This window comes from Crocodylus porosus, unplaced genomic scaffold (genome assembly GCF_001723895.1).
Source record: "Crocodylus porosus isolate Cpor-Errol unplaced genomic scaffold, CroPor_comp1, whole genome shotgun sequence".
Classification (NCBI taxonomy): Eukaryota; Metazoa; Chordata; order Crocodylia; family Crocodylidae; genus Crocodylus; species Crocodylus porosus.
This window is the reverse complement of record NW_017728886.1, coordinates 33,832,771-33,853,787: the sequence shown is the minus strand read 5'-3', so window position 1 is coordinate 33,853,787 and position 21,017 is coordinate 33,832,771. Positions and strand designations below refer to the sequence as shown.

At 42.0% G+C, this 21,017-nt stretch overlaps 1 protein-coding gene across 1 annotated transcript in view; it reads left to right on the top strand.

The window, feature by feature from the left end:
• PLXDC2 (plexin domain containing 2) overlaps positions 1-21,017 on the top strand; it is a 318,579-nt gene that overhangs the window by 196,248 nt on the left and 101,314 nt on the right. Inside the window, exon 7 of the mRNA XM_019532329.1 lies at positions 4,632-4,731. Within this exon, the coding sequence (XP_019387874.1) occupies positions 4,632-4,731 (100 nt within the window). The remainder of the gene's footprint in view (positions 1-4,631; positions 4,732-21,017) is intronic.

Genomic DNA, 21,017 nt, shown 5'->3' with positions numbered 1-21,017 from the left:
CAGGCTCCTACCCTGGGGGTCTTTAAGAGGAGGTTAGATGAACACCTTGCTGGGGGTCGTTTGACCCCAGTAATCTTTCCTGCCGTGGCAGGTAAGACTAGATAGTTTACTCAGGTCCCTTCCGACCCTAGAAATTATGAAACTATGAAACTAAGGTATATGCTGAAGTGGAGGACAGAGAAAGTGCTTGAAGGGTATTTTCAAAGCCAACTTGAAAAAATGCAACATCAGTATCAACCTGTGGGTGACTGTCGCCCAGGACTGCCCCAAATGGAGGAAGAGTCTGCTGAAAGGATCTCCGTACTTTGAAGCCTTATGATGAAAACAGGAAATGGAAAAGCAGGAGCAGCAGAAACAGTGTGTTATGGACTGAATCAAGAATCCAGAGCCAATCACCCCACATGGAAACACATGCCTAAGTTGCAGCAGGGTCTGTTGACCCTGAAATCAGCCTCATCATAAATCTTTGCACCCACATATAAGACAATGTAATGGGCTGCATGCTGGCAGCCAGGATCAGTTAGCTAGCTGACAACAAGCCACCCATGTAAGGGGCCTCAGCTGGCAGGCAATCAACAATAATGTGGGAAAGTTGACTGGCAGACTAGATATAAAAGGACTGGAAGAGAAAGTGAAAGGAAAAAATGAAGAGGTGGAAATGTTTGCTTGAAGTGGGAGGACTCCTTAAAGAAAGACTACAGGGTGAGAACTAACCTATGCTGGGGAATGTTTATTTTGGATTGCTTTATATTTGCAACTGAGCCCGGTGCTGCAGAGTAACTCAGGGCTTTGAATCTTGTATTGCAAATGGCATGTTTTCTAGATCTCATCTAGATAAAATAGCTTTTAGGGTTTTTTTTCTTTAATTGTCCTACAAATATTGTCCCACAATGCTCCTGTCACTCCTTGTTGACAACAGTTATGTCAAAGTCACTAACTGTAATTGAATACTCAGACTGTCTTGGCTATAAAGTACCTATGCTAACTTTCCAAAAGAGAAATGTATTGCAATAGAAAGTGGTTACTATTGCCTATATATGACTGTAGTCATCAATGTCCCATTTCACTTTGTTATTGTAAATGAAAGCTTTTGTGAGCTGGTTTTTGCTATTATACAGAGGGCATCCTGGAAGCTTGCTAAGAAAATGTTTAATCTATAAAATCTAATTCATACTAATAGATTCCTAAATACCAAAATATTGTGTTCTTTAAAATAAGTACTTCCCATACAGGAAATATACAATGCGAATATGCATATTTAGGAATGCCAGTAGTTTTCCAAAGAAGAAAAGAGGCTTTCCTTTGATTATTCTTTCATATGTACAGCATTTTTAGTTCAACTGCAGCATGCTTTTGTAAGGATAACTGTTTGATCTAGCCCAGGGCTGTCCAACTGATGAACTTGATCTGAGAACATTATTAGAAAAATGTAATTTTATTTAAGCCAGCTTCTTGGCTCTGTGTTTTAGGAGGTTGGCTTCTTTGTCCTTGTAATGCTTTAGTCTCATTATGATGGTAAGCATAGGAAAGCCAACATCTGCAGAAAGTTTGGTAAAATCTGCGGAAATATTTGTGCTCCAAAGCTTTGTACTTTTTTGCAGGTTTTATTTGTATTTTCCATTCTACTTGGAACCAGTCTTCTATTTTAGTATCAGATAACAGTATATGACACAAAATGAGTCATTCATGTTGTTTATTATATTATGAACCTGAAAGTGCCTTTAAGCTCTGAACCTTGTTATTTTAAAACAAAAGAAAAACAAGTCGGGAAAATCATACACAAAAGGCCATCACTCCTTGTTAAAAAGTGTGAATATAATCTTGTCCTAATTTCCAAGAAAAGAAACAAATGACTCAAGTTATTCATGTATTCAAAAGAACAAATGATAAGATATTAGACTGAAAATCAAAGAGCCTGATTTTGAAAGAGACCTTGGTTCCATCTTCCTGTTTTGTACTTACCAGTAAAGGTAAGTATTATTTTATGTGTAACCTGACATCACTTACTCTTGAAGCAAATTGTCTCTCTGGTTGCCATTTGATATGCACAAACATAAATAATATCAATTGAGCCAAGTGAATAAGTTTCTTTTAGACTGGGTGCTGTTTTTGTCTGAGAGAAGAATATCTGTATAACAAAGTTGCTCCAGTTTAGCGAAATTGTTGTAACATTAGGCAAATTATATATGTAACAAGGTCTAAATGAACTCAGTTAAACAAGTGCAAGTTTGCCTGATTTTGGAGAACACATATATTTGAAATCTATTCCTAATTTCTCAAAATTCACATTTTCCCCAGCTTTATGGAATTTCTATTTCCCCCAGTAAACTGCAAAAAATCATATAGCTGAAATCTCGTTTTGGCAAAAGGGAAAACTGGGGGGAGGGGTACAGACATAATAACTGCATCCCTATTCAACGATACAGATATAAGCTGTTATGATTCCACCTGAGCCAGCATGGCTGGGGGGGGTCTGTGTGTGTGGGGGGGGAGGGGGCTTCACCCCTCCACTGCCTGGCCTAGCTGGCCAGCATATACCCCCTGCCTCAGCCCTACCCCCTGCCAGCAGCCATCTGTCTGGGATTGGGAAGAGCAGAGTCCCCTACCAGGCAGGGCTCCCAGCTATGCTGACTCAGATCTGGACGTGCCAGGTCCATGTAGTGGCAGCCTAGTTCAGAAGTTCAGTAGACCAATCTAATCTAAATCACTTCAGTGTGATATTACATTCATTCAGGTCTGTCTTAGACCAGGTTCCTCCAATTTAAACCAGTCTATGCATGCTAACCTTCTGTACTGTTACAGGTTTAGACTGGTTTTCAGTCACTTATACTGAATTATGTATAATGTCTGCACCTGGCTTGATGCCTGGTATTTTCTTTCAGTGATGATACTTTAATTCTATAGTCAAGTAATCTCTTAGTCTTCTGTCTCATAACCTACATGAATCAAGGCCCTTAGGTCTCTCATAAGCTATGTTCTCCAGCCACTGACTATTCTTTGTGCTTCCTTTTGGTTTCCTCCTCACATTTTTAAAAGGTGTTGAAATTTTGGACACCAGAACTGTAAACTGTATGAAATATTGTGGTATTCATCTGATTCAAGCTGTATACAGTAGTATAGCAATCCTTAGCTCTTTACTGTCTTGTTGATACCTCCAAAGGTCACGGATGACTACTTTTTGAGATCAGTCACTTAGCTAGTTGTTATATATTCAGTGTGTGCTTCAGCATACGGATGCTCATAGATTTGGAGTTATTTCAAAAGAGGAATGTTTCAAAAGTGCAGCAAACATAACATTTCATTGGCTACATGTGGACAAGCTGCTACTGTTAAAAAATGTAGGAAGCCTTTACCAACTCAAGTTATAGACATTTTGCTACATTTGCATTGTTCCCAGTTTGTCCATATGAAACAATTAAAATGTAATAGCCATTGTTCTTTTGAAATGGCTTCAAATGTATGTGTGTCTGTAACCTTATAGTAGTATAACTAAGGATGAGCAAGCAGGACACTTCTCTTAGTACCAACAGAAGGGGCACAATATTGGTGGCTGCCACCACTGTTAGCCTGATTGCTGCCACTGTGCTGACTACCAAGGCACAAAAACTGCTTGTTACACCTCTCTTGCTTTAATAACACTGTATATTGTGTATCTCAGAATATCCCATGGTACTAAGTCACACAACTTACAAAAGTCTAAAACGACTGCATTTATACAGTGCCTGCTATTAGCTAAATTTGCAGTCTCTTAAAAAAATGAAATCAGGTTTTCTCGACAAGATCTTTTTAGTATATATTTATATCGACTGGTTTTAATTGTAATCCTATCCTGTACTTTATCAGTTGTGTCCAATTGAACCAGCTTCTTAATTATTTTGCCCAGGACTGATGTTAACCTAATTGTCCTTTAGTTATCTGAGTCTTCCTTCTTATCCTTTTGGGTATTGGTAATTATCTACTTACACCAAGGTTGCAGGTTTGATTCCTGTATGGGGCACAGGACCTTTCCTGCCTCAGGCAGGGGGTTGGACAAGATGACCTCTTGAGGTCCCTTCCAGCCCTACTTCTCTATGATTTCTCTGATTAGCACTCTTTCAGGCATCTGGAATTTCCTCATTATTTCAAGATGAACATCAGCAAGCTAGAGAGCTCCTCAAACATCTCTTTACTCACTCCTCAGTGCCAGTTGTCTGGACTTGCTGATTTAAAATAATAAAATTGTGCTTGATAGAGAATTGAATACTGATGGATTGGGAAAGTACTCTGTCGTCCTTCTCATATGGTACAAGCCTATCATTCTATTTCTTTCCAAATAAAGAACAGACACATTTATTGAATACTCTTGCCTCTTCTGTATCATTATTTTTACCATACCCAGGTGATAATGTAAATGTTGATAGAGAAGAGGCAAATCATACTGAGATAAAATAAAACTAAAAGCAATTTTTTTCAGGCTGCATTGAAACTTTTTCAGTCATTTTGTATCCTTTTTACAACATGTTTCTTTAGAATTTCTGATTTATGTGTTGAGGACCACAATTACCTTAATTCAGGTTGTTCTGTTATTTTTAGATGAATTTGTTGATGTAAATTTTACAATTAAATTTGCATCAATCTGTTTTGTCTTCCAGATTCCTGTCTCAGTGACACAGATAAGTTCAGCCAACCACCCAGTGAAAGTGGGACTCTCAGATGCGTTTGTGGTGGTGCATAGGATTCAGCAAATTCCCAGTATGTAGAATGTAGTGGGGTGTGTCACTATGGAGGTGGGGAAACCAATTTAAGGAGTTTGCATACAGAGTGATTTAAAAGAACAACAAATCATTTAGCTAATTCTAGCTTGTGAATTCAAATGTAATTGTATTTGGTTTATACTTCCTGCTCTGGTTTTCTGTTTCATAGTTTCTTGTAAGCTTAAGTAAACTTAAGTAAATAAAATTAAATGGTTAGGCAAATGAAGTAAAATTAAACCATTAACCAATATAATTTTGTTTTTGATAAGATATTCCAATTTAGTTGCTGGAATACATTTTTTAGTAAAACTGAAGAAGTAACATAGGATCCCTCTGCACCCAAGTGAAAAACAGAAAAGTTGTCTAAATGGACAGTCCTTCTTAAAATGTACACCATATTCTAAATGTCAAATACCTAATACCTTTCAGTGTGGGTGAAAGAAAAATGATTTAGGAATTAACAAGTGTCTTGAGTTCACAAAATCTTGTCACCATAACACAGTTAGAATTTTTATTTTCTCTGAGGTTTTATACATTATAAATGGATTTACATAAAATTAAAAATAGTCATCCCCATTACTTTATTATGGCTGTTTACATACATGGTCCTTGCTCTTTCAGTTCTAGAGTTGCCTCCTTATGGATTCCAATGCACACTCAGTTTTCCAACTCCTTAGGAAAGTACACGTGTATGTGTGTGTTTGCATCTGCACTTCAAGGCAAATTGCTAGGTTCATCATGTGGAAGTCCCATGGCAGCAGGCAGTGTTTGGGAGGGAACTGATTGGTAGCCTAAAACTTTCTCTTGTCCTGTGGTCTGACCACAAAGTTCCCACAGTGGGTGCTGCAGAGAGGTGTAAGCCACAGTGAAAACTGTTGTAGACTGAGCTGATTCAACTCATCCCCAAGGCAACCTGTGGAGTAGGCTCATGTGGAAGTTAAGGCTGCCTTCATCAGTCAGAATATCCTGTCTATTCCTGCACTTGCAGGGGCAATTGTGAACTAAATCTATCACAATGAAAAATGATAACACTATCATAAGGAATTGGGCAGAATGTTTTATCAAAACATTTTGATATGTTTTACAAAGATGATTATGTGCTTTTATTCACACTGTACTTTTTATGGTGCAGAGTAGTTAATAACCTCCCAGTTGGAGTAAATAAGGACTACAAGTGCTCCCTGCTTCTTGGGATAGGCCCTAAAGGCTTTATCCAATATCTTTCATGTTGGCTGAACCAGTTCAGTTTATTTGACTCCAGACTAACAGTGTAAGGGCCAAATTCAATTTGATTTGTTAAGTACCTCAATAGCACCTTAGTGTTTAGTCACTGAAGTTCCAAAGACAGATTTAAATCAGCCCTGCTCCACCACCCACAAAAATCATTAGACACCTCTTTTTTCCCTTCAGCTCCCAACATGCTTATATTAAAAATTCTGTGAATGTTTGAAAGTATTGCAGATGGTACTGCCAGATGTACCATGATCCCTAATGTCCCTAATGCTTGTTTGAGCTCTTTTGGAATTCATACTGTTGCTAAACCTTTGGAGAGATGTCTGCCAGTGGATAAAGCTTGAATGAGCTTAACTTGCATTGACAGCAGCAAATGCTGCTCAAAATTCACAATAGTGAATAGTTATTCACCTTTGTCCAATACCTTAGTGGTTAAAGCCTTGTCCAGGAAATGGGAGACTTATATTTCCCATGTCCCAGGAGAATGTCCTAACTTTGCCATACTATCAAAGAGGCTCTGTGCCTCTTATTGATGCTAGACCAGTGGACAGCAAAAAGTACCAGTACCAAGGGGTGAGAAAAAACAAAGCAAAAACCATGATTGTAGCTCTAAATTATATTGTCCCTGCTGCCAGGATTAGTTGCATGTTATAACCAATGACTTTGTATGCTAAAATGCCCCTGGAAGCAGGGATCAGAACCTTAGACTTCCCTCTCCAAAGGGAGTTCTCTTATCACTGGGAGATAACACACACCCTTTTGTTCACTCTCTTTCTTGTACCATGAATCTTGCCTTATTGGCTGCTCAGTTTCAACCCCATCCAGCCTAATTCATCTCCCAAGAAGAGGAAGATGTGGCAAGCCTAAAGTATCATAGAAAATTAGGGCTGAAAGGGACCTCAGGAGGTCATGTAGTCCAACTGCCTGATCAAAGCAGCACCATCCCCAAGTAGATCATTCCAGCCAGGGCTTATTGAACCAAGCCTTAAAAACTTCCAAGGATGGAGGTTCAATCACCTCTCTAAGTAACCCACTCCAGTGCTTCACCAACTTCCTAGTGAGAAAATTTTTATTAACACCCAACCTAAACTACTGTTGCTGCAACTTGAGACCATTGCTCCTTATTCTGTCATTTACCAGAACTGATAACAGCCTAGTTCCATCCTCTTTGGAACCACCCTTCAGATAGTTAAAGGCTGCTATCAGATGAAATCTTCTCTTCTGCAGACTAAATAAGCCCAGTTCTCTCAGCCTCTCCTCAGAAGTCATGTGCCCCATCCCTGAACCATTTTCATTGCTGTATGCTAGACTGTCTCCAACTTGTTCACTAGAGCTGTGCAAAGCTTCAATCACTGATTCAATTCAGCAGAGATTTGGCTTGTTTGGTGGCCAAATCTCTGAATCTGAATTGAATCAGGAGACCCTTTAATCTTTCCACATCGAATTGGAACCCTCCAGATCAATTTGGAAAGAGTTGGCGATTCAGAAGAAGGCACAGCTTTAAATGTTTTTTCTACATACCTCTAGATAGCAGGCAGCTCATGAATACTGTGATGCTGGGGCAGATGGAGCATCCCACAAAAGCATGGGAGGGTCAGAAACATGCTCAGCAGCAGACCCGGAATGAACCAGAAGTACTTCCAATCCACTTCCGGGTTTGCCGGGGAGTGCACTGGGGAGCCCATCTGCACTCCGCCCAGCTTGGCAACTGGTGCCTCTGGGGTCTCGGCTGATCACCGAGCTGGGGGTACACGGGAGGGGTGCGGGGGCGGGGCCAGTGTGCTCCCCAGCAGACCTGGAAGTTCTTCCGATACACTTCTGCGTTCACCACCAAGCATGCAGGGCGGGGGGGAGGGGGGAGCACACTCCTGTGGGATGCTCCATCCACCCCAGTATCGCAGCATTCATGAGCCATGCCTGGTACCTGCAGGTATGTAGACAAAACATTTAAAGCTGTGTCTATGGCTGAATCACTGATTCTCCAAATCAGCATCTTCTAGCTAAAAGGGAGGCATACACCCAATGGAAAGGAGGGGCCATCACCAGGGAGGACTATACTGCGATTGCTCGGACATACAGGGGGGCAGTCAGGAAGGCCAAGGAGGAGAAAGAACTGGGACTAGCTACCCAGATCAGGGACAACAAGAAGTCCTTCTTTAAATACATAGGGGGCACAAAGAAGGTACCGGGTAATATGGGGCCCCTGCAAGACACGCTAGGAAATTTGGTCGTCACACCAGATGACAAAGCTAACCTATTTAACGACTTCTTTGCCTCCATTTTCGTAAGCAGGACCAAATCAGCACCCCCCCACTGGACCCCCCTCAGGCCCCAGGGGAGACGCACCTAGGCCAAGGGTCAGTGAGGATCTAATCAGGGAACTTCTGGAGGGACTGGACATATTTAAATCAACTGGTCCGGATGATCTCCACCCCAGAGTGCTGAGGGAATTAGCTGAGGTCATTGCGGGACCCCTAGCACGCTTTTACGAGCACTCGTGGTGCTCTGGTGGGGTACCAGAGGACTGGGAGAGAGCCAATGTGGTTCCCATCTTCACAAAAGGAATGAAGGAGGACCTGGGGAACTATAGGCCAGTTAGTCTCACCTCTATCCTGGGTAAGCTTTTTGAGAGAATTATTCTGGCACACGTCCATGAGGAGCCAGTAGGGGAGATTATGCTTAGAGCAACCAACAGGGGTTCATTAGAGGCAGGTCCTGTCAGACCAACCTGGTGACCTTCTACGACCAGGTCACCAAAACTTTAGATGCAGGGGTAGCAGTGGACATAGTCTTTCTGGACTTTCGGAAGGCCTTCAACACTGTCTCTCACCCTGTTCTCATTAAAAAACTGTGGGACTGTGGTGTTGACACCTACACAGTCAAATGGGTCGCCAGCTGGCTGGAGAGCCACACCCAGAGAGTGGTAGTGGGTGGGTCATTTTCAACCTGGAGGGATATGGGTAGTGGGGTCCCCCAGGGCTCAGTTCTTGGGCCTGCACTGTTCAACATCTTCATCAGTGAGTTGGACGAGGGGGTAAAAAGCACCCTGTTCAAATTTGCTGATGACACTGATGTGGGGGGATGTGGGCATGCTAGAAGGAAGGAAACGGCTACAATCAGACCTAGACAGGTTACAGGGGTGGGCAAATGAGAATAGGATGGGATTCAACACTAACAAGTGCAAAGTGATGCACCTGGGGAGGAAGAACCAGCACCATACCTACAGGCTGGGGAACTCCCTTCTCAAAAGTGCAGAGGCAGAAAAAGATCTTGGAGTCATCATTGATGCCAAGATGAACATGGGCTGGCAGTGTGGGGATGCAGTCAGGAAGGCCAACCACACCTTGTCATGCATCCACAGATGCATCTCCAGCAGGTCCAAGGAGGTGATCCTCCCCCTCTATGCGGCACTGGTCAGGCCGCAGCTGGAGTACTGCGTCCAGTTCTGGACACCGCACTTCAAGAGGGATGTGGACAACATGGAGAGGGTCCAGAGGAGGGCCACTCGCATGATCAGGGGGCAGCAGGGCAGGCCCTACGAGGAGAGGCTGTTCAGCCTCCAGAACCTGTTCAGCCTCCAGAAGAGAAGGCTGAGGGGGGATCTAGTGGCCTGTTACAAACTAGTCAGAGGCAATCAGCAGGCATTGGGGGAGTCCCTGCTTCCCCAACCACTACCAGGAGTGACTAGAAATAATGGCCACAAGCTGGTAGAGGGTAGATTTAGGCTAGATATCAGGAGGCGCTACTTCACAGTCAGGACGGCTAGGATCTGGAACCAACTTCCAAGCGAAGTGGTGCTGGCTCCTACCCTGGGGATCTTTAAGACAAGTCTAGATAATCACATTGCTGGGGTCGTTTGACCCCAGTACTCTTTCCTGCCATGGCAGGGGGTTGGACTTGATTTGCTTAGGTCCCTTCTGACCCTACTAACTATGAAACTATCAAATCTTCAGTTTCGGATTCAGCTGAATTGAATTGGGGACAGTGATCCAAATCAATGAATCGAATCACTGTTCCTGATTCACGCCAAATTTGAATAGAATAGAGTCCATTTCACACACCCCTTCTGTCCACATCCTTTCTGTAGTGGGGTGTCCCAAAACTGGACACAGTGTTCCAGATGTGGTCTCACCAGTGCAGAATAGAGGGGAGTAATTGCTTCTGTCAGTCTGCTGGGAACACTCTTACTAATTGAGCCCAATATGCTATTAGCCTTCTTGGCAGCAAGGACACTGCTGACTCAGATCCATCGTATTGTCCACTGTAACTCACAGGTCCTTTTTTGCAGAGCTGCTGCTTTAGCCAGTTAGGCTCAAACCTGTATCAGTGCATGGGGTTTTTCCGTCTTAAATGCAGGACTTTGCACTTGTCCTTATTGAACCTCATAAGATTTCTTTTGGCCCAGTCTTCCAATTTGTAGAGGTCACTGTGAATCGTAGCCCTACCCTCCAGTCTATCTGTTACACCCCCCAGCTTGGTGTCATCCCCAAGTTTGCTGAGGGTATACTCCATCCCATCTTCCAGATCGTTAAAGAAGATATTGAACAAAACCACCCCCTGGGGCACTCCACTTGATTCTGGCTACCAACTAGACATTGAGCCATTGATCACTATGATCCAGCCAGCTTTCAGTCTACCTTATAGTCCATTTGTCCAACCCATGCTTCCTTACCTTGCTTGCAACAATGCTGTGGGAAATGGTATCAAAAGCCTTGCTAAAGTCAAGGTATATCACATCCAATTCTTTCCCCACATCCACATAGGCAGTCATCTCATCATAGAAGGCAATCAAGTTGGTCAGGCCTGACTTGCTCGTGGTGAACCCACACTAACTGTTTCTGATCACTTTCTTTTCCTCCAAGTGCTTAGAAATGAATTCTTTGATGACCTGCATCATGATTCTTCTAGATTCCATTTTGTTAGCTTCCTTTCCACACCATTTTAAAAAGCACTGCTTTAATTTATTCACTTTCATGAGATTCCTATTTGTACAGAGCAAGAACCTTGGTAACTTGTTTCCTCTCAATTTGCAATTTATATCATAGGTAGTATCATTCAAAGGAATAGCCAATTTGCAGTCAACTTTCCTGAAGCCAGATTATTCTTCTGACAAAACAAATTTATATTAGTATGTGCAGGCAATATGATACTATCCTGACAGCAGTGTTAAATAATCTTAGCCCATAGAGCGCCAATGTTAGCTGCTCTTTAAATATGCATATTCGTGCATTCTTGTCTTTCAGAGGTGTTAAATCAACCATAGCTCCAGTCAATTACTGCAAAAGTGAAATGAAAGGGTAGTTGTTTTACTGTATTTGTTGATTCTTGAAGACACAGAAGGAATCTAAATTGCTGCTTCTTTTGTCCCTGAAGAAGATGCAGATATTCTCGCATTAGTGCGTTAGTTCTCATCTGATATCGTCCCTAAGACTATGCAATCAACTTAAGAATAAAAGCCTTTCTCTATAGCTGTATTGTCTTGAGGAGCTATTCAACAAAACCCATTATATATCGAGATCTGTTGTATATTTTATACAATGTATATTTATAAAATGTATATTTTATATTTAAAAGAAAGAATATTTTTAATTGTTACAGGGTGTAGGTTGTAGCCGTGTTGCTCTAAGAACACAGGCAGACACGGTTCTTTGGGTGAACTTGAAATCCTTAATTAGACCAACTTAAATAGTTGGACCAACTTAAATAGTTGGAAAAAGAAATGTTGGCAAGCTTTCGGGTTAAAAAAACCCTTCATCAGGCTGAGGAAGCATCTGCAGTTGATGTGTGCTCTTCCTGTGTGGAATGAATAGTAAAGAAGCCAGAGGCTGGGCTGGTATGCATGTGAGACAGGCAGTCAGTGAAGATGTAAACTGAGGAGTCAGTAGGTGAGACAGCCTTCACTGATTGCCTTCACTCACTTTACATCTTCACTGACTGCCTGTCTCACATGCATACCAAGCCAGCCTCTGGCTTCTTTACTGTTTATTCCACCCAGGAAGAGCACACACCAACTGCAGAGACTTCCTCAGCCTGATGAAGGGTTTTTAACCTGAAAGCTTGCCAAAAAAATTTTTTTGAACTATTTAAGTTGGTCTAATAAAAGATATCAGGTTCACCCAAAGAACCTCATGTGTCTATTTTTAATTGTAATATTTTTTGTGAAACCATATTTCTCATTCATATTTTATAGTAGTACTACACAGGGATCTAAGCTGGGTTTTTGTCCTTAATCAGGTATTCTACATTATATTCTCTTGGAATTCCTCTGGAGATTCCTCATCCAGTACTTCAAGGATAAGTCTTCAGACCAATCTTGTTTACAAAATGCATTAGTGACTTAAGCAGTTAAAGGAGGAGTATACTAACTGAATTTGCAGGTGACACAAGGAACCATGGGAACCATGTCCAGTACAGAGGAAGAACAGGGTATCATATGGGATGAACTGGATGCCCAAGGTCTGAAGTCATAGCTATAGGATGAAATTAAGCAGTACAAGTTACAATATTATGTTCTGCGAATATCAAGAATTTATGCTAAGTTGGAAACAGACCAGTTGGAAGTGACAGAGGAAAAGAAAGACTGGAGTGTATTTATTAACAGGATAACTGTGAGCCAGGAATGCAGTGAATCCATGAAAAATGCACATACAATCCTAGACTGTATGAGGTGAGATTTCCAGTAGAAATAAGGAAACGTTAAGGTAAAGATCAGATCTTACCTGTACAATTCTGCAACCTATGTTGAAGAAATCATTCAAACTGCATAGGCAGGGAAGAGGCAGCAGGTGTGGTGGGGGAGATGTGTATGTATGTGTGTGGTGGATGTGTATGGTGTGTGTGTGGTAGGGTGTGGGGAGCTGTGAGGGGATCTGAGGGGGTGTGGCTGTTTGTGGAACAGCATAGTGTATGTTGGCAGGTTGTGTATATGTGAGGGGGTTGTGGGGACAGGGTGTAGCTATGTGGGGTGGGGGTGAGTGTGAGGACCCCACACACATTTCCCCCATGGTATAGCAGGAGGTGGGACACAGGGCACAGGCCCCCAGTGGAGTGTGGCTCCGGCCAGTGCTGTACATTGCAGCAAGGAGTGCAGCCTCCCCTGAACAGTCATTATTGCCAGTGCTCATTGCCACTCATTCACAGCTCCTGCACTCACACAGCATGAGAAGGAAGCCCTGCACGCTAGAGCCAGCTGCTTTCCCTGGTGGGGCTGCGCGGCAGGAGAGAGAAGCCCCAGGTAACTTCCCCTGGGGGGCGGGGAAGGCAACTGGCTTTACCAACTGAGGTTTCTCTCCACTTCTGCACAGCTCTAGTAGGAAAGGCAGCTGGCTCCAGCATGCAGGGCTTCCTTCCCATGCCCCTGTGTGTGAGTGGCAGGAAGCACAGGCAATACATATTGCCTAGTAGAGGCTGCACCCCTCACTGCAATGTGCAGTGCTGGCTGGAGCTGTGCCCTGCTGGGCACCTGTGCCCCGAGCACCCCACCTGCTGCTGCTGCTGCTGCTGCCACTTCCTGCCAGGGCTGCGTGCCATGGAGGGAGTGTTTGGAGGGTCCCCATAACACCCATCCTCCCTCACACTCACACACTGCCCACCCAAGCTCCACACTGCCACCACCTCCCCTGGGCACAGGCTCTATGCTGCCACCAGCCCCAGCCCCTTGCTCAGTGCTCCCGCCCACCTGCAGCCCTGCCCCTGCCTCTTCCCTATGTGCTGTGTGGAGACAGCAGTAGACCAGGGAAGCAGAGCAGGCCCCTGGGCCTTCCTGGGCCTTTCTGGGCTTTCTGGGCTTTCTGGGCCTTTCCTACCATGAGCATGGGAGCAAGGCAATAGAGTATGTTTGGGGCTGTGTGTACATGTGGGCGCCTCACTCCCATCCTCATGGGTGGAAAGACTGGGTGGGACACAGTTTGTTGGTGCTGCAGGCTGGATGAAAGTGCGTGGCGGGCCAGATCCAGCCCACAGGCCATATTTTGCCCACCCCTGGTCTAGGGTCAAGTCTTTAAGAAATGTGAGGTGACCTTCACTTAACCAAGATGTGTACTCAGGTATATAATCAAAACCATTCCAGATGTTGTCTCCTCAGTGGATGCTAGGTCAAATGACAAAAGTGAAATTCCCTTGACTACAAGCTGAATATTTTATTTGGTTCATGTCACCTCCTCTTTCATAAAAGAGTTAATTCTTTGGTGGCTTCTAAACCATAGGCAACTGCTAATCTACATATGATATTATCCACTTGGGTCACACTTTTTGTCTTGAACAACTCTCTTTGGTATGTTGGCTATTTTTGGCATAATTTTTTGATAATAAGCTCTTTTGGGATAATAAGACTGTATTTTTTTTTAAACTAATTGGAAAGTCAACTGGAAAAAACAGACACATTGGCACACGGCTACACTTTGTGAGTCACTGTGAATATTTCTCTGTACTGTGCATTTTACAGAACTACATCTGGTTCGCATGTTTGTTTTTCATTTCCTGCTCCCTGAAATAAAATGAAAATCAAAAGTATTTTCAGAGTCTTAGTGAGACTAGCAATCAGGACTCACAGTACAGATGATATCTTTTATTAGACCAACAAGATATTTGGGGAAAAAATTCTTTAATTGAAAGCTTTCAGGCACAAACACCCTTCATCAGGCATTGGCAAAAAGATTGTAAAAGTTCTCCTAGGTAGAAATGAAAGTTCATATTTCATAGGATTTCTCAGAGAAGTCAACAGAGGAAAACTCCTCTTGGTAGTCAGTTCGTAGCTGCTATGGAGTCTCTCACCTCTTGTGAGGTTCTGTGGTGATGCAGATTACTTTGAAACATGGCAGGAGCAGTGTCTCAGGTTTCAGGTGGTCACAGTTGCTTCCTGCTTGGGAAAATATGAAGATTTCATTTTAAAAATTGGCTAAAATTCAATATCTTCCATGTGTCAGTTATCCAGGTTGTAGCCGTATTTGTCTAGAGAAAAAAACAATCAAGATGCTTAGTAGAGTTGATATTTTTTTATTAGACCAACAAGATTTTTCCAAAAAAATTCTTTAATTGAAAGCTTTCGGACATAAACGCCCTTCATCAGGCATTGGAGAAAAGATTGTAAAAGTGAGACAATATCTTTTTTTTAAGTTTATAGCTGTATGTTCATTGACTAAAGTATGCAATGCAGGATTCCAGAGGGGCCTGATGGTAAAATAGTTATCTTCCATTTGCCTCTACGATTGCCCAGCTAGTGAACATGACCTTAAAGACATGTTTTTCAGAAGTCCCGAATAGCTGAAGCTCCCATTCACTTTAATTAGAATTGTGCACACTCATCACTTCTGCAAATCTGGCCCTCCTTTTTACCAGAGTCAACTTCGAACTAGTTCTTGGATCCTTTAACCACTGGTTAACAGAGGAAAACAGATGAATTTTGTAAATACTCTACAAAATAATTTAACTACAAAGCCAGGCATAAACTGTTTAATTAATTTTGATAAAGAAGAAATGAATAAAACATGCCTCTGACAATCTGATCTGGAGACATTTCATTTTTGTTATGGTTGGTTATTTCACTAAAAATGTATTTGATCAATATAAAATAGAGATTGTTTATAAGAACTGGAAGCAAACCCAAATAACTGGTTTTCTCCATAGAGAATTCTTAGTGTTTGAGAGTTTACCTCAGCCATTCTAAGACAGAATTGGGGTGAATCGTTATCTAAAGGGTATATCATTCATATGTTTTAGTTTGCCTGTTAAATATGAGTTAAAGCCATACACAGTTATGTATATATTTTATATATTTTAGGCCTCATTGACATAGAAGATTCAACAGGGGAAAACAGGCAGTTGAGGTGCTTAGCTTTAATTCACTTGTTTTTCCTTCTGCCAAAAACCAGTTGGCAGCGGCAAGGGCCAGGTTCAATTTTGGGATATAAATTTATTTTACCTTGGCTCAAGCCCCCACCCAAAGAACCTGGGAAACACTAAATAAATTACTAGGGTATCCTGCATAAACAAAACACTGTCCTCCCAAGCAGTGTAAACACAGAGGATAAATGTATTGCTGAAAACAAAGGCAAAGAAAACAGAGAAAGCACTAAATACAATTTAAAACACTACCAACTACAGCACTGTCTCGGGGAGGCTTCACCCATGCCCCGGCAGTCTGGGTCTTGGGGCTCACCCAAAAGGCAATTCCAGGGTTTTGTACCCTTGTACCTGCCCTTCAGCAATGGGCTGGAGACGGGGCTTCACTGGAGAGTCCTTTGAGCTGCTCCTGTATTCACTGGGCTGTGGGAAGCTGCTACAGAGCGGGAGTCCTTCTGTATTGCAAGGGGACCCTCATGGCTTCCTGCCACCCCGTAGCATGATCCCCACTTCCATGTGGTGGCCTTGAGGCTTTCATCCATATGCTGCACCCCTAGTCCTAGTCCCAATCCCAGCTCTGCTGTCCAGAAACTGCAAAAAGGAGACTTGGAAGGAGATGTCAGGCCTACCTCACTGGGCCTGAACTAGGCAAGAAAAGTCCGCCAGGCCTGAAACACCAAATCTGCAGAGACAGCACAGGGAAAAAAGGCTCAGGCCTATGACTGCAGCCCGGACAACCAGTTTCAGCAATACCCCATGCTCAGACAATACAATTACAAAACAGAGGGGGCCAGACGCCTGTAGCCAGTAACTGCCAGGACCCATTCCTGGGCAGCTGCTTCAGTGATTAACATGCCCATAGTATTAATCCTACTTTAAAAAAAAGAAAAGGGTGTGGGGAGGGAGGAGGAAATAGGACTCTTAAGCTCCAAAACAGGCTTTCTCTCCATCTACCTGAATTTTCACTTGAACCAGTGTTTGCTTGCCTCTCTAGTGAAGAGGGGGGGAGATCAGAGACCAGGGGAGACCCCTCCTCCATACGGAGCAGGCTTTCTGGCTCGCAATATTGCTGTGCAGCTCTCAGCAGGCCAATGAATAAGAGCCCCAGAACGTTAGTGAGTTGTTCTTATATACCCAGTGTGACCTCACCCAAGTCTTGTCCAATCAAGGAGGGGCACATTTTAGGTTTTCCCCCCGCCAATTTGCCTGAATAATCCCCTGCTTCCTTTGGCTAATGAGGCCAGAGGATTTAACATATTTTCCCCAGATACAGGCTCTAGCTTGCCATGTGCTGAGCACATGGCAGAACAACAGGGGCCCATATCAAAACACACAAAACACAGTATACAATCCAGAGTGTGTGAGGGGAGGGGTGTTACATTTATAAAACAAAATATTAAAAAGTGATGCATTTATTGATAGGTCAAGCTTGGAAAGCAATTCCAATAATGCCAACACTTTGAATACGCCTATGACTTCTGCAGGCACTATACTGTTATTAATATGCATTTCTTACTCTTTTCCACAAAGTAGTTCCACTTTGCTCTCTTCCTACAGAAGAATGTATCTATTAGAACTGTCTTAGGATTTTCCCCATTAGTACTGGAAGGAAGAGTAAATAAGAAGATGTGTGATTTGGGTAGGTGGGCTTTTTGTTGAACTGCTTTTTTTTTTATGAGGTGTTTATATTGTTCCATTATTATTGGTTTAATATTAAAAATAAACCTTTAGCACCCTGCCAAATGCTGTGCAGTATGGCTGCTGCATTCTACCACACGCATGCTTGCAATTCAAGCATAACTCTATATGCATATGTGCATAGTCTGGAAGCACTTTGGCAATATTTAAACCTAAGAACATTATTATTTATTATAACGAAGTTACTTACCTACTTCAGCAAGTTTTCTTTCCTTTTTCCTTTATCGTCTTCACTATGCTAACTGTTAGCTCACTGCTCTTTACTGCCACTGACTTTTCAAAGGTCCTTATTTTTCTCTTCTTTGTAAAACCAGCTCTTCCTCTCCATTCCTAAACCTTCCTCATTTCTTCAAACTTTACTACCTCCATTCTTCCGACTCTCAAGCTCCAACACTCTGCTCCTAAATCCCCTCTAACTTCTCCTTTCTCTTCACCCCCCAGTACCTTCCTATTGCTTTTTTAGTTAAATTAATTTGCTCATGATTAAAATGAAAAAACATCATGTTCAGCAATAGAAAACTTAGCAAATCTCAACCCTGCTTACAGGCAGTATTCCATAGGTCCCCTGGCAGACATAGCTTTTTTCATGCAGTATATGCGAGTATGATGCAATGAATAGTCCGTACATTAAACCAAGTGGTTGCTGGATGAAAGTGGTAGATCAGCTGTATAATAGTTGCTCGTTGAAACAGCAACTTCCTTGTGGCATGGAAGTACCTTTCAATAATTTTAAAGTATGTTCTGGAACATTAACAATTTGTGGTGTGATACTTCTCTCATGTAACATGTAACAAATGCAAAGTTTGCCAAGGGCCTACTTGAACAAATAGAAAATAGAAAAAAAAGAGAACAAATTTCAGCGGTAAAATGATGTTAAATGTTGATTTTTCACACAACATACTGCTGGGTTCCTAGACTTCCTATTGCAACTCTCTGTGATGAAGTATCATAGTATTTTCAGACTAGACTCTTCTTATAGCAGGTACAGCTATTTTAGGAAATGTATACTTTGGCAACCTAAGGTTTAATAACACTCTAATTACTCTATGTGTGCAAATCAGAATTGCAGCTTAGTTATTTATTAGTAACATTCCAGTTTCAGTGCAATTAGTGACACTCAATATATAATGTAATTCAAGCACCTATAATTAAGGGATACTTCTGCATGCTAAAACTGGTGAAGATTTTGTTCTGGTTTGTTTACATCAACGAGAGCCTTGAAAGAATTACATTCCTGAAGTCTCCAGGAAACATGTCTGCTGTTTGTGTTTTCATGTTCATCAAGCTAAAACACAGCAGCCTTGGTGAAAATGAAGGAACTAATTTCCTACTGCTTTTGCAAGTTTTAATGCCATTTACACCCACATAATTATACAAAGGGTCAAATTCTCAGCACTAACACACTCTAAACCAGCTCAAACTTTTCCCAGGGGCTTTACTGGCCCCAGCTAGTTCCCAGATTACCAATATGGTCTACTGGTAGTACAAAATATCTTTGTTTCCTGTGCCCACCCCCTAGCTAACTATAGCTGAGCTGGGCTCACAAATATAAGTAAAGCTACAAGGAAGTAAAGTATACTGTCTAGTAAATATTTTCCTGGTCAGTTCAACTGTGTCCAGTTTTGGGTGCTGCACTTCAAGAGGAACACAGAGAATCTGGAGAGGGTTTAGAGGAGGGCCACTCACATGATAAGTAGTCTCCATGAAAGACCCTACGAGGGGAAGTTGAGAGATCTGGATCACTTCAAGCCTTTACAAAAGATGGCTGAGGGGTGACCTTGTAGCTGCCTATAAGTTTAGCAGGGGAGGACAGCAGGGAATTGGGGATGTGCTGTTTACCAGAGCACCCCAGGGAGTAACTAGGAATAATGGGTGCAAACTAGTGGAGAGTAGATTTAGGTTAGACATTAGGAAGAATTTTTTTACAGTAAGGGTGGCCAGAATCTGGGACGGGCTGCCAAGAGAGGTGATCACCTAACTTGGAGGTCTTCAAGAGGAGGCTTGACAGTCACCTGGCAAGGGTTGTCTGACTTTGGTCCTCTTTCCTGCCAGGGGCAGGGTCTATTGGGTCCTTTCTGACTATTATCTGTGGACATTTTTTCTACGTTACTCATAAAAACATTATTTAGAGTTTAATTTGTTAGTTCAATAATATATGAGTTTAGTGTTTGATCTGCATGTTCTCAACTGATACTCTTCTCTTTGATCATTATGTAAATTTTAAGTGAGATGCAAATTCTTTGAGTGATTTATGACTTTGCAGTGTTGAATAATTTTCAGAGTGATAAAAAAATAAGTTTTGTACAAAACAAATGGGGGTTTTGTTCTTAGTTATAGATCTTCACTTGGGTATATAGTAGACCAAGGTGGGAATAGTCCCTTAAATGGTAGTAGGTTGTAGGGAGCAGCACTTACTGTACTACTAACAGTATCCTGTGGATTTAGTAGTATTGTAGGAAGGTTGTAACCATGATGGACCAGGGAATCTATGAGAAGCAAGATTTGTTTGGTAATATCTTTTTCTGAACTAACTTTGTAATTGAGGGAACTGTAAGACAAGCTTTTACACACAAAATGCCATTCTTCAGGTCTGGGAAAGAAGCCTAAACTAAACACCAGTTAGAAGAATTACTTTTGTTTAACCCTATTATGCAAATTAAAGTGATCACATTAAAGAGGGAAGTGGGTAGTAAACCTATGGTTATCAGAAGTAGTTACAGACCAAGTAAACAGCAGTTGAAATAAGTAAACCTAATTATGTAATTAGGTTCAAAATGGAGAGAGCCATTATCACCTGTGGAGCTAAATGAGGATAGGCAAAGGAGAAGTCAAATTATAATGAACCATGACACCATTATCTGTGTTAAATCGGTGGTTCTTGGAATCCAGTAAAGTTATAGATTTTTGTTCACAAGCTTGTCTTCTGGAGGTATAGTATGCATTTTCCATCTGTTTGTTAATGTTAGTAGATAACAGCACTAAATTCAGACTCCTTCACGTTCTGTAGTAGATGGCTGTCCACCATGGAAGCTAAAAATAAGACTGATCCTAAAGCTGTACTTGGAGATTGTACTTTGTCACTTAAAGTGAAACTTTGATTGATCTACCAGTTCTACAGAGTGAGATGCTAGTGATGGAAAACTAATTGCTGGATTTAATTGAAGTTTCCCACTGTCGTCTTTATCATTTATCTAATTCACAAACTGTTGGCAATGCATAATATTTTAAATTTACCTGTCATTCACATAACATGTACATGATTTTGCTGTTTGTAAACAGGCTATTGTTTTTTCCCCATTACAGTTAAAAACAGATGAAATAGACATTTTTACAAATGCAAGAACCGCAGTGTCAGGCACTTTGAAAAGCATCTGGTGCTGTGTCGCTTGCAGTTGTATAAGCAGCGAAATGCACATCAGCATGCAGAAAATGACAGCGGTCCACTTTTGAATTAAAACGCATAGAAAGTGTTTTAGTTCAAAAGCTCATTGCCTCCATTTTCTTCAAACGGAC